Source organism: Hyperoodon ampullatus (assembly GCF_949752795.1).
Source record: "Hyperoodon ampullatus genome assembly, chromosome: 4".
NCBI classification, from domain to species: domain Eukaryota; kingdom Metazoa; phylum Chordata; class Mammalia; order Artiodactyla; family Ziphiidae; genus Hyperoodon; species Hyperoodon ampullatus.
The window spans coordinates 65995597-66011926 of record NC_136917.1 but is presented as its reverse complement, the minus strand read 5'-3'; the positions used below and the strand labels follow the sequence as shown (position 1 = coordinate 66011926).

Genomic DNA, 16330 nt, shown 5'->3' with positions numbered 1-16330 from the left:
CAACTACTGAAGCCCATGTGCCTAGAGCCCATGCTCTGCAGCAAGAGAAGCCACTGCAATGAGAAGCCCATGCACCACAACGAAAAGTAGCCCCCGCTCGCCGCAACTAGAGAAAGCCCGCGCACAGCAACGAAGACCCAACGCAGCCAAAAATAATTAATTTTAAAAAAATTTTTTTAAATGAAAGAATGTGTATAATACAGAAGAGAGTCCAGCACTAATATTCAAAGAAGGCAACACTTACAAGTCTTGAAGAGAAGGATCCAGGAAAGAAGGATGAGCATGAGAAGTAGTGCAAGACAAGAGAAGAAAATAACCCAAAAAGGAGGAAAGGGTCAACTGTGTTGAATGTTACTGAAAATTTAAGTGTGCATTAGATTTGTCAACATGGACATCTTGTCAAGAACAGTTTCAATGGAAGGGTGAGCAAAAGCCTGAATGGAGTGGACTAAAAAAGAAAGAGTAGGGAGGGAGTGGTAAAGCAAGTATAGACAACTCCTGTTTGCTGAGATAAGGAGCAGAAAAATGAGGATTGAGAGGAGATGGGAGGAGGGAAAATTGTCCTCCTCTTTTTTTTTTTTTTGAGATGGAAGAGATTAGAGAATTTCATATGCTAAGAGAAATAATCTAATAGAGATGCTGAAATCAAATACCTGCTATGTTCCAGAATGCAATAATGTACAAGACAGGTACAACCCTCGCCCTTAAGAAACCAACAAGTAAACAAGTTATTACAGATTGTGATAAGTGCTTTGAAAGAATCAAACTTTTATCTTCAATATAAAATTGGCTTGAAATCCTCATCTTGAATTCTATTAGAAGTATGCAAGAATAATGGCACACTTCTATGACAAACATTCTTTCAACAAATATTTTTCAAACACTTAATATGTTTACTATGTGTCTGGGAGCTGTGCTAGAACCTGGAAATACAATGATGGACAAGATGTAGTTCCTGCACTCAAGGACCTTACAGCCTAGAGAGAAAAAACAGAATTTGACAGGCAATTACATGGTGTTACATTATGATAAATGCTATGATGTGGCAAGTACAGGATGCCAGGGGAAAACAAGGAAAAGCAACTAAGCTTTTGGGGGAATTACAGGGAGTTTTCTGAAGGGTGAAATAAATAGGAATTAAAACGGGATATGCTAAAGAAAAGAGGATGTGGGCATGGAAAGTGTGTTTCAGGCAGATGGAGCAGCACATTCCATCTGCCTGATGGAGGCAAAAGAGAATATAAAAATTCAGTGACCTACAATATAATTTAATGGTAAAATTGAACTGGATTAAGAAAACTATGTAAGGGACTTCCCTGGTGGTCCAGTGGTAAAGAATCCGCCTTACAATGCAGGGGACGCGGGTTTGATCCCTGGTCAGGGAACTAAGATTCCACATGCTGCGGGGCAACTAAGCCTGCACATCACAACTACTGAGCTTGTGCGCCTCGACTAGACAGCTTGTGTGCCTCAAACTACAGAGCCCACGCGCTTTGGAGCCCGCACGCCACAACTATAGACAAAACCCCCAAGCCACAACTGGAGAGAAGCCTTGCACAACAACGAAGAGCCCACGTGCTGCAACTAAGACCCAATGCAGCCAAAAATAAAATAAATAAATAAATAATATAATATAATAAATCTTTAAAAAAAAAAAAAAGAAAACTGTAAAAATCACTCAAAAGATAAGACTTTATCCAGAGGATATGGGGAGCTATTGAGGAATTTTAAGCAGAAAACATGATGAGATAAGCATTTTAGAAAGCTCTCTAAATACGTTGTGGAAAGCTGACTATAACGTACAAGAATAATGATTGAGAAACTAGTGAAGAGGCTCTCATTCTAAGCCAGGCAACAAAGTACTGACATGAACTCAAAAAATAGCCATGGGAATGGAGGGGTATGGAAAATACTGAGGGCTTTTAGGATTCAAAATCAACAGGACTTCATGACTGACTGCCTGTGGGAAAGTAAGAGAAAGAAAGGAGTCATGGGTGACGGCAAATTTCTGGCTCAGGTAACTTGGATAGATGAAGATATATAATACTGAAACAGATGATAGGAGAAAGAACTGCTTCAAGGGGGAGATAAGTTGAGTTTGGGATATGTTGAATATGAGATACCATGAGAATCCCTGTAGTGATGACAAGTAAGCATTTGGCTACACAGACTTAGAACTCTAGAAAGGTCTTGTGTGAGTCTATCAATCAGGATGTTCTGTGTTGCACATGATAGAAAACCCAAATTAAACTAGCCTAAGCAAAAAAAAAAACAAAATTGATTGGCTCGCATAACTGGAGCTCAAGTAGAGCACAGTTCAGGTACAGCTGCATCCAGAGACTGCAACAATGATATCAAGAATCCAGTTTCTCTATCCCAGCTCTAGTTTCTCTGTATGAACTCCATTCCCAGGCAGGGCCTCCATTTGTGGACACAAGATGGCTGCCCGAAGCTCTCCTTTCAGGTAAAATCCTTTCAGATAAAAATCCAAGAGGAAAAGTAAAATGTCTGTATCCCAGCATTCCCAGAAAAAGCTCTGAGATTTAATCCAATAGGTTATTTTAGGCCTTGCACCCATTCCTGAACCAATCACTGTGACTGAGTTAGGAGGGCCATGTTAATTGACTTAAACCGTTAAAGGCCCACCCCTGGAACTAAGGGTGGAGTCAATCCCACCTAAACCATGTGACCTGGAAACTCAAAATCCAATTACAATGGTGGTAGAGGGGAACAGAAATACAGTGATGAACAAGATGTAGTTCCTGCACTCGAGAAGCTTGCAATCTAAGGGAGAAAAAGTAGAATTTGAAAGGCAATTACAGTACATTGTGATAAATGCTATGACGTGGCAAGTATAGGATGCTGTGGGAATACAAGGAAAGACAGCAAACATTTTGGGGGACAGATACAGGGCCAGTCAGGACACATCTCCACTACCAATGTCCATGGCAGTTACTGACAAAGATTTGGGGTCAACTGAACAGAGATGATAACTGATGGCAGTGGTAGATGACATCACCCAGGGAGACTGTGTAACATAAGAAGAAGCCCTAGAATAGAACCCAAAGAAACAACAAAATTTAAAGACTGGACAGAGGAAAATGAGCCTTCAGGAGAAATGGAAGAGAAAGAGCTATAGATGAGATGAGAGACTGGAGAATAATGTTTCAGAGAGGGCATTCCTTACTGGAGGCTTTCAAGAGGAGAGTAATAGTCTACAACATCATTAGCTGGGAAAGGTTGGGTAAGACAAGAACTGAAAAACACTCCTTAGATTAGCATCAAAGTAGTTGCTTGTAGCCTTGAGGGGACCAGTGTTAGTGAAGGATCAGAGCTGAAACCAGACTTTATGTGTATTGGGGCAGGGGAAGGAAGAGGAGAAAGGGCTGAGTAGTGAGGGAATCAGTGAGAAAGCAGAAAGCACTCTTTTTAGGAAGCGTGGATGTAAACAGGTAAAGAATCGTGGAGTATGTAGAAGAACATATGGAATCAAGGGAGTATTTAAGATATAAGATGATTCAACATTTTAAAATGCAGGTTAGAAAGCAACAGTAGAGCAGGAGAGGTTGAAGATAACATCTATCTGGAAAGTCTGGACACCACACCCTTCATATAAACACATATGCTGTATACACAATATGAGATAAAGAGGCTATTCATAACTGAACAAACCATGATGAATTACACCTGGGAAAGGCGAAAAAAAACTCCAGTTAAAATTTTTTAAATGGAAACGGCATCATGCCTGGCCTTTCATGAATTTTTAACTGGATTTTCACACTTATGACCTGAGATCTTTTTTTCATGAAGTGTAATTTGAAAATATAATTTTAAGTGCTTAAAAATGAAATGTAATTAGTTATATGCTAAAGTAAAGGGATCCAGTCCCATTGTTAACTTTTTAAAAATTACAGACCACTTTGAAAATATGATGAAAACTATGGAGACCCTCACCCCAGAAGGAGATGGTCCTTTCTGATGGTCTTCCAGGCAGGTTCACTGAAAGACGTCTGTGGCCTACCCACCAATGTAAAGTTAAGAGTATAACCTTCTTCTAGGATTTGCCAACAGGAATCCTCTTGGAACTTCTAACGTCCACCAGACAGCAAGCAGGCTTATTCTACTTTCCTTCCTCTTAATCATAATCGAAGTTATGTCCTCTACCACTAAGCCTTGAACTCCAATTGCAACTCCTTCCTCCCTCCCACCTTTCCCTGTGCTCCAGCTGATAAAAATATTGGACTCACATAGTCCTACATCCTGGCTCTCTCGCTTTCTAAATCACATCAGCCTGGCCAAGTATTTATCTTTCTAAGGTAGCTATATTTTTCTTATCAGCAATATGGAACTATCAAATGTTATTTCCTCCAGCCCCACTAGGCCCAGTCTAAGAATCAGGTATCATTTTTTCTCACAAGAACCTACCACCTGTTTAGAAATTATCAAATACTTTGTTCTCATTCTCACTCCTCCCCCTTGGATTATAAACTCCTTGAAGGCAGGTAATAGGCCTTCTATTCCATTTCTTCTTCCCCACTGCTTATCACACTTCTGCTTTAAAACTACCACAGGAGTTGCTGACTTAGCTGAGTACTGATTTAGAATTCAGGTCTAAATTTGGTTCTAACATCCATCATTAATGATCTCTTCTACATTTCCTAACAACTTTCCCATATTTCACCTCCAGATTAAAATGTGGAACTGAAATCACAAATAGTTTTGTTAGTGGCTTAAGACCTTGTCAAATCGTTTACAAGAATATTTTCATGGGAGTCCTATTTAAAAATGAGTACTATATGGGTTATGTAACCTCAGTTAATTCTTCAATTTTACAATTTTCTTTCATATTGAAGGAGCTTTGAAAATTTGCCTCATTTACTTTTATGTCTAATAACATTAGTAAAACCAACAGAGTTAAAATCTCACCGTTATACACTGTGTTCACTGACAACAGGATTGTTCCTTTTTAGGAAGGGCATTTCCAAGATGCCACAATAAGCTATATCACCCAAAAAAATCCTACAGATAGGTAGTATTAGCTAAAGAAGGTTGTTTGGGGATGAGGTAATATATTAAATACTTAGTGTGTGATTGATTGTACGTATTATACATTCCCTGCTTCAGCAAACCTTAAGTATAGAGTTTCTTTCAGTCAGACCTGGAATTAGGTCTCTCACTCATGTGGTTTCAATTAAGTTCTGTTAAAAATAGCTCGTAATATAAGCATCAACAATTTTACTACCTTTAATCCATACAAAGAATAAACTTGGGAAAAAAACATTAAAGGAAGTTACCTAGTATCCTGGTGTTGGGTCTTTATAAATAGCTGAAGTCATCTATTTAGTGTACAGTCTTCTAATATAAGCTATTTGGTATTTTATAATACAAATACATATATTTAAGAAGCAGGCAGAAGATTCTTTCTCAGCTCATTAAAAGTAATTTATAAGACTCAACAGAATTTCAACATCAGGATATACCACAAATAATCAGAGAATTTTGATTTTTGAATTTCATATAATTTTAGGCAGACATTCTGCTTCACGGACTTTGACTTCACATTCAACTCTTCAAAGTAGTGAAAATTCAGCCACAGCTGCTACATCCTGCCACTTGTTTTTATTATAATATCTGGAGAAAAAAATAACAATAGATTATTTCATATGCATCACAAGCAGGTGTTCAATAGTTATTAATAACCAGTCCCTGGGGGAGAGAACGCTTGATGTCCAAGCAACTCTAGTTTCACTCCATCGAGCCTCAGGAAACAAATCCAGAGGTCATTAAAAAAAAAAAATGGAATAGCTGGCTCACTCCTTCCTGGACATGCTGAAGATGCTTCTCTTCTCTTTGGAGACACAAAGAGACCTGCTCAGTAACATTCCAATGGAAAGCCCAGCAAAGACAGCTGTTAGTGGCCATCACAGGTCGCTAACTCCAGCCTTGTAACCTGGTGGAATGGATCCAGTTGTGCTTCTCATCCCAGTCTTCCTCAGCCACTACCTAGTCAGAACCTCCTCACATTTTCCTACCCATCTCTCCTTTTCATTCTCCCACACTTTGTTGTAGGTGAACCCAGGTTCTTTCCAATACAGGATTCTGGGGCCTTCACCCCTCCCCCAATATCTTGTACCACAAGATCCAGAGTGGAGTCAGCTTTACCTATTCCCATTGCCACTTTCATACTATGATATACCTCACCCCCCAGCCTAATCAGCCTATATCAATAGGTTCTCAAACTCTGCTGTACCATAGAGTTATCTGAGCTTTTAAAAATCCTGATATCCAGGCTATATGCCATACCAATTAGAACAGAACCTCTGGGCAAGGGACTCAAATATCCAGGAAAGTCTGATGTGCAGCTGTTGGAACACCAGAGACCTGTATCTTTGGTATTCAAAGTGTGGTCCATGGACCAGTAACTTCAATGTCACCTAGGAGTTGATTAGAAATGTAGAATCTTGGACTCCATTCCAGACCTATTGAATCAAAATCTCCATTTTTAACAAGATCCTCAAGCAGTTCACAAGTAAATTAAAGTTTGGGAAGTATTGGCTATTCTACCCTCTACTCCTCCTTATTGTTGTCTTCACTGACCTCAGATACTATCTGCTCATTTACTAAAAACTTTGGGCCACAGTCATCTTCTCCATACCAATTTTTGAGTAACTTTCCAAGTGGCAATCAACCCACCCAACTATGTAGTCTCCCCTATCCCTCCTCTGCCTTCATATATACATCCAGGGCCATGCCCTATATTTTCCCCTGACATCACCTAGAGCACATCATTTCTAAAACTTTACAATACTAGAGACCTAGGAGTCATCCTCTAACTGTCCTTCTCTCTCACTACCCTGTACCAGTACCTAAGCAGTTACTAAACCCTGGCAATTATACCAATAAACATTTTTAGGTTACACTGGTTCTCAATCCCCAGAAATCCTGAATCAGACTGCTGAAGCAATGACCCTGGAATTTGCATTATTTATAAATTCCCCATGTGGTATGAGCACCACACTTTATCATATTTCTGTGTGATACTTCTGCCTGCTATTATTATCTAAAAACTCAAACTCTCACTAAAGATATATATGTATCCAGGTAAAGTCTGTTATTCTCCTAGCTTAAGATATGAATTTATAACACACCATTTATCATCTCTTCTGAAGATGAAAATAAAAATCTTACTATAAGGATAGCTACAGGTTTTGTCTGATTTTCCAAAATGTACTGATAGCTTGGAAGTCTTCTCTGACACTTCAAAGTTAAAAGCATCCTCTCCTGGGCTCCTAGAGTGCTTTGCTCCACTTCTAACTTATCACCTTATAGAGAAGACTGTGAGGTCTACCTCATCACTAATCTGTGAGCCCCAGAGAGCAAAGGCTATACTCCTATCCCTAGCTAATAATGCAGTGCATAATGCATGCTTGTTGCTGAATTAAAGTACCAATAAATTAGACATCCATTGCTGTAACTGCAAGAGGTACAGAAGCAATGATTGTCCAACCCTCTCCTTGGCAAAAAAAAAAAAAAATTAAGTCTCTGTTTAAATAGATATAGAAGTCCAATGTGTAAAGCAAAGAGAATCAAAACTGCTCTGTCTGGATGACCTGAGAAACTCAGAGCCCTATCTACTCTACCCACATTCCCTATTTGACAGCTACCCAGTCAAACTTAGAACCAGAAAAACTAAGTTCTACCTCTGATTCTACCAGTAATTAGCTGTGTGAACTTGGGCAAGTCACTTATCAATATGGCCAGGTCATTTTTTTTATACACAAAATGAGCAAAATAAACTAGATTATTATATGGTTCTCAAATTTTAGTGCTTATTGGGATCACTCTGAAAGCTCATCAAATTGTAGATTCTTGTGCCATATCTCTAGAGATTGTAATTTACCAGGTCTGCAGTGATTCTGGTACAGGTGGTCAGAGAACCACACAATGAGAAACCTTGGACTGGATGTTTTCTAAGGCCTCTTCTATCTGTCTGTCACCATTCTCAGATCTCTACTTACCCACATCACCTTCTCTACCACATCTCTTTTGGACTCCTCTAGTGGTTTACTTTCACCAATTTTTTTTCTTTAATCAGAATAGTGCCAGTTATTAATGAACAAGCAGCATACTGAACAGGGGTCCTAGACCATCAAAAGTGAGCTTCACTCTGTAGTCCTGATTAGATTACTGCCAAACTAGCTAAACTGTTAAATGCCAGGACTAAAAATAGCCTGCTGCATGTTTAAAATAACATGCTCACAGTTAGCTTGGGGCTTTGCTATTTTTACTGAAGGAAAGACAGAGACAAGTGCCCAGAGGTTGAAAGGGAATTACTTAAATAAGGAGGCTGCTATATGAGGTGAGAGCCTAGGAAGAAGCCAGGAGGTGGCACAACTAGTTCAACAGACATCAGGGGTCTCATTTTGGTCTGATTTCTCCATAAGGGAAAAACGCGCTCATCGAAATTTTACCAGCAATGACAGAGATGAGAGTAGGAAAGGTTAGGCAACATCTGGGATTTGATTTGGAAAGTGTCCAAGTCATTGTCAAAGGCCATCTGAGAGCCAGTGACCATACAGAGAGTCTTAGGAGACCTCATCTGAGAGCGTGAAGATCTCCTGTGAGGGGAGGAATAGTTACAATGCCAGTGTCTTTTTCCTCCCTTTTTTTTTCCCCCAGAATTCTGTAAAAATGCAAAGAAAATTGGGTGGGGGTGAGGATTACTGCAGATGAGAAACATACTTCTATATTTCAGTTCCATGCCACAAATCCACACAATGCCGTTTTTCAACTGTACCAAAGAATCTGCTTATGAATTTAACATGGTCTTAATGGTAGCATGAAAGGCCGAATTTTTCAAGTGTTAATATTTTTTCCACATTTATCCTTGAATCTGAAGAACTTCATACAGTACTGTAAATTTAACTTACATTGAGTTTGATGTCAGTTCTTGTGAAGAGCTTCTGCATGTAACAGACACACAGTTAAAGAACACAGCAGAGTACAACATTTGCAGGACCAATTTTGGAACCAACAGATGTCACCTCTCATTTGCCATCTTATATATCAGTTTTACCAGCTCCTTCTAAATGTGTGTATTATTTGTAAGGAAAAGAAGGAAAACCCTAAGACTTGTCTAATAACTTAGTGGAGAATGTGTGTGTTGGGTTTAGGATGGATAGCAAAGTCTTTTTGAGCTGTGTTATCTAACTTGTATATAAAACTGTAATTAAAAGTTTGGATTCACCTGTTTCTCGTGGTTTACAATGATGAATCATTTGAAAACTCTGGAAATATGACTAGGATATGATTTAAGACTGTAGAAGTGAAGAAGCTCTTCAAGTGCTAAAACTAAAGACTTCTAGTTTTTGGCTCAAATTCAGTAAGTACTGTTTATATGCCAGGATATGTGAGATGTAAATGTAATAGGTCACTTTTCACCCTTGTAGCTATAAAATAAAAATTCTGTAGAACAGAAATAGATTGTACTACTGAATTAACAAAAGTTATACTAAAGTATCATGTTTTAAAAAAAAATATATATATATATATATACACACATACACACACACAGAGTTAAGCTGTTGCTGTTACCCTGTCTGGATTTGAAAAGTGTGCTGATATATATATATATATATATATATATATATATATATATATATATATATATACACACACACACACACACACACACACACACACACACACCCATATATATATATGTGTATATATATGAAATACACACACATATATATATATTATATACCCGCACACATCTAAAATGGCCTAAAGCAGACATCCATGTAATTACAGCTGCAAAATGAAGACATTTTGGAGAGAACATTGTATCATAGTGCATTCATTTGCAGTGGATCTTTGTTCCTTTTTACTGTGGTAATTTTAGAAATGAGTGTCAAGTTTGAAATTAGATCTGCTAAGTTGGGGTTTTGCTGCTTGAACTCTGCACTGGGTCCTCAAATAAACTGATGTGAATGTAGTATTTTTCCCTGTGTGAAGAAGCAGCCACACCCCAACAGAATAGGAGGGAAAATCTAGAACTGTTTCAAGTTTTATATTTTTGTATATGAAAATAATATAATAATAATAATAATAATAATTTTGGTCTGAACACTCAAAAGAACTTCCTAGATACAACTTAGTTTTGATTTGTTGAATAATTAAACCCAGAATTGTGACATTACCTGCTGTCACAAATTAATATGATAGGCCAAAAAGATCAAATTAAGAGAAGTTTATTTTTATCATTTTACTGAAGTATAACATACACACAGAAAAGTACACATATGTGTATATACAGCTTGTTGGGTCTTCAGAAACTTAACACACCCATGTAACCAGCATCCAGATAATGAAACTGAACACTACCAGTACCCTAGAATTCCCTCTTATAACGCTTTCCAGTTAATACCTGCTCCCCAACAAGGACATCCACTGCGGTGATTTCCATCATAGTTTAGTTTGCCTAGTTTTGTACTAAATATAATATTAAATGTACTCTATTGTGTTTGGCTTCTTATGTGGGACTCATCAATATTGTTGCAAGTAACTATATACTGTTGATTCTCACTGCTATATAGCACCCTAATGAATGAATATACCACAGTATATCTGTCCATTCTACTGTTGATGGGCATATTCGGATAGTTTCCAGTTTGAAGCTATTACCAACAGTGCTGCTACGAACATGCTGGTATATATCTTATGATGAACATATGTACCCATTACAGTGGATATACTGTGTATATATATATACTGTGTCATATATATGTCAGCCACCCCTGTCATCACCCAATAAGCCAATGAACAAAGTGGCCATGATGGCAGGGATGGAGGTTATGCATGGTCTCAGCAAAACAGACTGGAAGTGGAATTGCTGGGTCTTTAGGGTCCAGGGAAATGGAATTGCTGGGTCTCTTTTCCATCTCAGTGAAACTTCTAGGGTTCCAGTGGTATGAGAGATATGCCTTATAAGGTAAAGGATAAGTTGTTGCATCTGGCCCCTCCTACAACCAAAAAGGAGACAACATCTAGTGGGCCATTTTAGATTTTGGAGTCAACATATTTCCTCATTTGTGTGTACTACTCCAGCCCCTTACTAAGTGACCTAAAAAGTTGCTGGTTTTGAGGGAGTCTCAGAACAAAGAGAAGGCTCTGCAAAAGGTCCAGGCTACTGTGCCACTTGTACCATATAATCCAGCAGATCCAATGGTGCTTGAAATGTCAGTGGCAGAAAGAGATGCTGTTTGGAGCTTGCAGGTGAATAATCACAGTACAGGCCCTGAGGATTTTGGAGCAAAACGCTGCCATCCTCTGTGGGTAATTACTCTCTTTTTGAGAAATAGCTTTTGCTCTGCTACTAGGTCTTAGTAGAGATTGAATATTTAACCATGGGCCACAAAGTTACAATGAGAGCTGAGCTACCCATCATGAATTGTGTGTTGTCTGATGCGCCAAGCCATAAAGTTGGCTGTGAAGAGCAGCACTCTGTTAGCAAGTGGAAACAGTATATATGAGACTGAGCTCAAGCAGGCCCTGAAGGCACAAGTAAGTTATATGAGGAAGTGGCCCAAATGCCCGTGGCCCCTACTCCTGGTACATTATCTTCTCTCGCCCTGCCTGCTTTAATGGAATCATGGGGAGTTCTCTATGGTCAGGTGACTGAGGAAAAGAAAGCTAAGGCTTCATTTACAGATGGTTCTGCAAGATATGTAGACACCACCTGAAAGTGGACAGCTATAGCACCTACAGCTTCTTTCTGGGACATCCCTGAAGGAAACTGGTGAAGGGATATACTTCAAGTGGGCAGAACTTCAAGCAGTACATTTGGTTGTTCACTTTGCTGGAAGGAGAAATGGCCAGATGTGTGATTATATACTGATTCACGAGCTGTGACCAATAGTCTGGCTAGGTGGTCAGGGACTCAGAAGGCACATGATTTGAAAATTGGTAACAAGAAAATATGGGAAGAGGCATGTGGATAGAACTCTCTGAATGCGCAAAAAACATGATGATATATGTGTCCCACATGAATGCTCACCAAAGGGTTATCTAAGCAGAGGAAAATTTTCATAATCAAGTGGATAAGATGACCTGTTATGTGGATACCCGTTAGCTTCTTTCCCCAGCCACCCCTGTCATCACCCAATAAGCCAATGAACAAAGTGGCCATAGTGGCAGGGATGGAGGTTATGCATGGTCTCAGCAAAACAGACTTCCACTCACCAAAGTCAACCTGGCTACAGCCACTGCTGAGTACCCAATCTGTCAGCAGCAGAGACCAACACCTAGTTGGTCTCTGATATGGCACCATTCCCTGGAGAGGTCAGCCAGCTACCTGGTGGCAAGAGGTTGATTACATTGGTCCACTTCTGTCATGATCAGGGCAGCATTTTATTCTTACTGGAATAGTAAGAATAAATTACTCTGGATATGGATTTGCCTTCCCTGCACATAATGCTTCTGCTAAAAATCACCAACCAAAGATTTATGGAATGCCTTATCCACCATCATGGTATCACACAACATTGTTTCTGATTATGGAACTCACTTCACAGCAAAAGTAGTTTGGCAATAGACCCAAGCTCATGGAATTCACTGGTCTTACCATGTTCCCCACCATTCTGAAGCAGCTGGCTTGACAGAATGGTGGAAAGGCCTTTGGAATACTCAGTTACAGCACCAACTAGGTGGCAATACCTTGCAGGGCTGAGGCAAGGTTCTGCAGAAGGTTGTGTATGCTCTGAATCAGCAACCAATACATGGTACTGTTTCTCCCATAGCCAGGATTCACAGGCCCAGGAGTCAAGTGGTAGAAATGGAAGTGAGACTATTCAATACTACCCCTGGTGGCCCACTAGCAAAATTTTTGCCTCCTTTTGCCATGACTTTATGCTCTGCAGGTCTAGAGGTCTTAGTTCCAAAGGGAGTAATGCAGGAGTCACAACAATGATTCCACTGAACTAGAAATTAAGACAGCCACCTGGCCACTTTGAGCTTCTCATGCCTCTGAGTCAACAAGCAAAGAAGGAACTTACTGTGCTGGCTGGGGTGATTGATCCTGACTACCAAGGGGAAACTGGACTACTACTCCATGATGGAGGTAAGGAAGAGTATGTCTGGAATACAGGAGATCATTTAGAGCATCTCTTAGTACTACCATGCCCCATGATTAAGGTCAATGGAAAACTACAATAACCCAATCTAAGCAGGACTACTAACAGCACGGGCCCTTCAGAAATGAGGGTTGTGTCACCTGACCAGTTAAAGAACCACAACCAGCTGAGGTGCTTACTGAGGGGAGAGGGAATATGGAATGGGTAGTGGAGGAAGGTAGTTATAAATACCCGTTATGACCACATGACTAGTCAAGCAAATATCTTTGTTTTCTTCTCTCTCTCATGCCCATATCATATAACATAAGTTGTATTAATATCAGTTAACTTTATATCATAGTATTTAAGTTATATGATAGCAAGGAGAAGAACAAACATCACCCATCCTCTTCTGGGGAAGGAGTTAGCACATTTTCAGTTTTATGTACAGCAGTTGTATTATGTTAGGCAGAATTATGACTTTGTTATTGTCTTTATTTGGAGATTAAATATGGTTTAAGGAAATGTGTATGAATGCATAGTTGACATGGAGTGGACTGTGATGGTTAGTTGTATGCGTCAACTTGGCTAGGCAACATTATCCAATTAAATTAAATACTAATCTTGGTGTTGCTGTGAAGGTATTTTGTAGGTTTGGCTGACATATGTAATAACTAACTTTAAGTAAAGGAAATTATCCTTGATAATGTAGGTAGGCCTCATCCAATCAACTGAAAGACCTTAAGAGCAAAACTGAGGTTTCTCTGAAGGAGAAAAATTCCTCCTGAGGACTTACTGTATCATTAGCTCCTGCCCAAGAGTTTCCAGCCTGCCCTAGAGTTTTCAGCCAGACCCTCCAATTGCATAAGTCAATTCTCTGAAATAAATCTCTTTGTATACATATACATATATTGTGGCTATATATGTCCTACTAGTTCTGTATCTTCAGTAGAATCCTGACTGATACGGCATCTACTATTCCCTACCACTATGCTAAAAAAGCTATCAGAGATAGACATAGAAAGAAGTCTAGTATGTGGTTTCTGTCCTTTAAAAATTCATAACCTAAAGAATATGAAGTCAGCATTGTAAATTATGTCAGGTAGTAGTATATTATTAAGTGTCAAATGAGTGTCATCGAATTAAGTAGTCAAGGAACTTAGAGAAAAATAAATAGATCTCTGTGGACTTCAGGAGTGCTCAGGGCACATTCTGTGGAGGAAATGGGGACAAGGATCAAGTTATACATAACCTATTAAGTTTCAATTGCTTCACTGCCTGCTTACCTTTCGAAGGTGCCCAAGCTCCATTGAGTAATTAGACATTCTGCCTGATATGCAGTGAGAGAAGTACAGAAAAACCTAAACTTGGCATTTAGAAGCCTTTAAAGATTGAATTCCTCTCCACCACTTGGAAGCAGTGTGATCTTAGACAAATTTCATACTATAGTACTTTAAGCCTCAGATTTTTAATATATTAAATGAGGACAGAGTATACATCCTGTCATCATAAAGTAATAGTAAGAAATAAAGAAGTTATAATAAGGTGCCTTTCAAAGAGGAAGTGCTCAACCAATGTTAAGTGAATGCAAAAATATCTCCATATCTTTAAAAATGAAATATCTACTAAATATGAAACCCAACAACACTAAATTTCAGATAGTTATAAGAGGAAGTATCCTAGATAAACACACTTTAAATCAATGGCATAAGCTAATTTTTCAAGAGATGAAGTATCTGACTTTCAAAAAACTATTTTGCTCAGGTTCTGAAACTTGACCAAGTTTTTAATAATTTTACCATTTCCACTTTATGCCAGAACTCTCAGAATACAATCTATAATTGAACTTCCTGTATACATAAGGAATTTACAATTAAAAAATGTTTGGTGTCTTCCAAAAAGTAGGTTGTGTATTCATACTACAGTACCTTGAGGAGTATCTTTAGGAAGAGAATATTTCTTCTTCCTTACAATAACAGCTTTACTTTCCACTTGTCTAGTTCCTGGTGATGCTTTAATAATACAACATATTTCTGATGTATCTGAAGGAAACTGCAAAAGAAAAAAGCAGATATTGCATAATTTTTCCAGGTACTATATCTATAGATTGTTTTATTTTATTTCAAAGGCAAAAAGTCTCAATATCCATATATTTCATAGATATTAACAATAGAAAGCATCTATGAAATGCTTATTTCACTCCAGACACTAGGTAATTGGTTTTAAAACATTTGCTTATGTAATATTCACAAGAACCAGCAAAGCAGATTATATTACTCCCATTTGTAAAACAAGGAAACTTATGTTCAGAGAGGTTGGATAACTTATTTAAAAACAGAGAGAAAGTAATGAGTTGAGATCCAAGCACTCCAAAGTGGGAGAGAAAGTTTACAGGATTTACTTAGTTAAAACATAAATATAAATTTAAGTCAGAGTCAAACACTAGATTTCCTTGATTTCCCAACTCAGTTAATTTTTTTTGAAATTTTATGAGGAATATTTATTTCTTCTATAATTGATGGATTAAATTAAATCACCTTTTTATACCACTTTACATCCCATCCCCCATAGCACTAACGTATAGTCTTTCTAGTGGTTACCTTTATCACTTTTTTTTACATTGAAGTATAGCTGATTTATAATATCATGTTAGTTTCAGGTATACAGTGAAGTGATGATTCATGTGTATATATATATATATATATATATATATATATATATATATATATATATATATATATATATTTTCAGATTCTTTTCCCTTATAGGTTATTATAAAACACTGAGTATAGTTCCCTGTACTATTCAGTAGATCCTTGCTGGTTATCTATTTTATATATAGTAGTGTGTATATATTAATCCCAACCTCCTAATTTATCCCTCCCCCCACCCCCCTTTACCCTTTGGTAACCATAAGTTTGTTTTCTATGCCTGTGAGTCTCTTTCTGTTTTGTAAATAAGTTCATTTATATTGTTTTTTTTTAGATTCCACATAGAAGCGATATCATATGATATTTGTCTTTCTCTGGCTTACTTCACTTAGTATGATAATCTCTAGGTCCATCCATATTGCTGCAAATGGCATTATTTCATTCTTTTTTATGGCTGAGTAATATTCCATTGTATAAATATACCACATCTTCTTTATTCATCTGTCGATGGACATTTAAGTTGCTTCCATGTCTTGGCTACTGTAAATAGTGCTGCAATGAGCACTG

The 16330-nt window shown here is 38.2% G+C and overlaps 1 protein-coding gene across 1 annotated transcript in view; it reads right to left on the bottom strand.

Moving 5' to 3' along the window:
* Positions 1 to 5599: 5599 nt before the first annotated feature.
* MEIKIN (meiotic kinetochore factor) overlaps positions 5600 to 16330 on the bottom strand; it is a gene marked incomplete at both ends in the record, with an annotated part of 121732 nt that continues 111001 nt past the window's right edge. Inside the window, 2 exons of the mRNA XM_079701562.1 lie at positions 5600 to 5631; positions 15041 to 15164. Of these exons, the coding sequence (XP_079557688.1) occupies positions 5600 to 5631; positions 15041 to 15164 (156 nt within the window). The remainder of the gene's footprint in view (positions 5632 to 15040; positions 15165 to 16330) is intronic.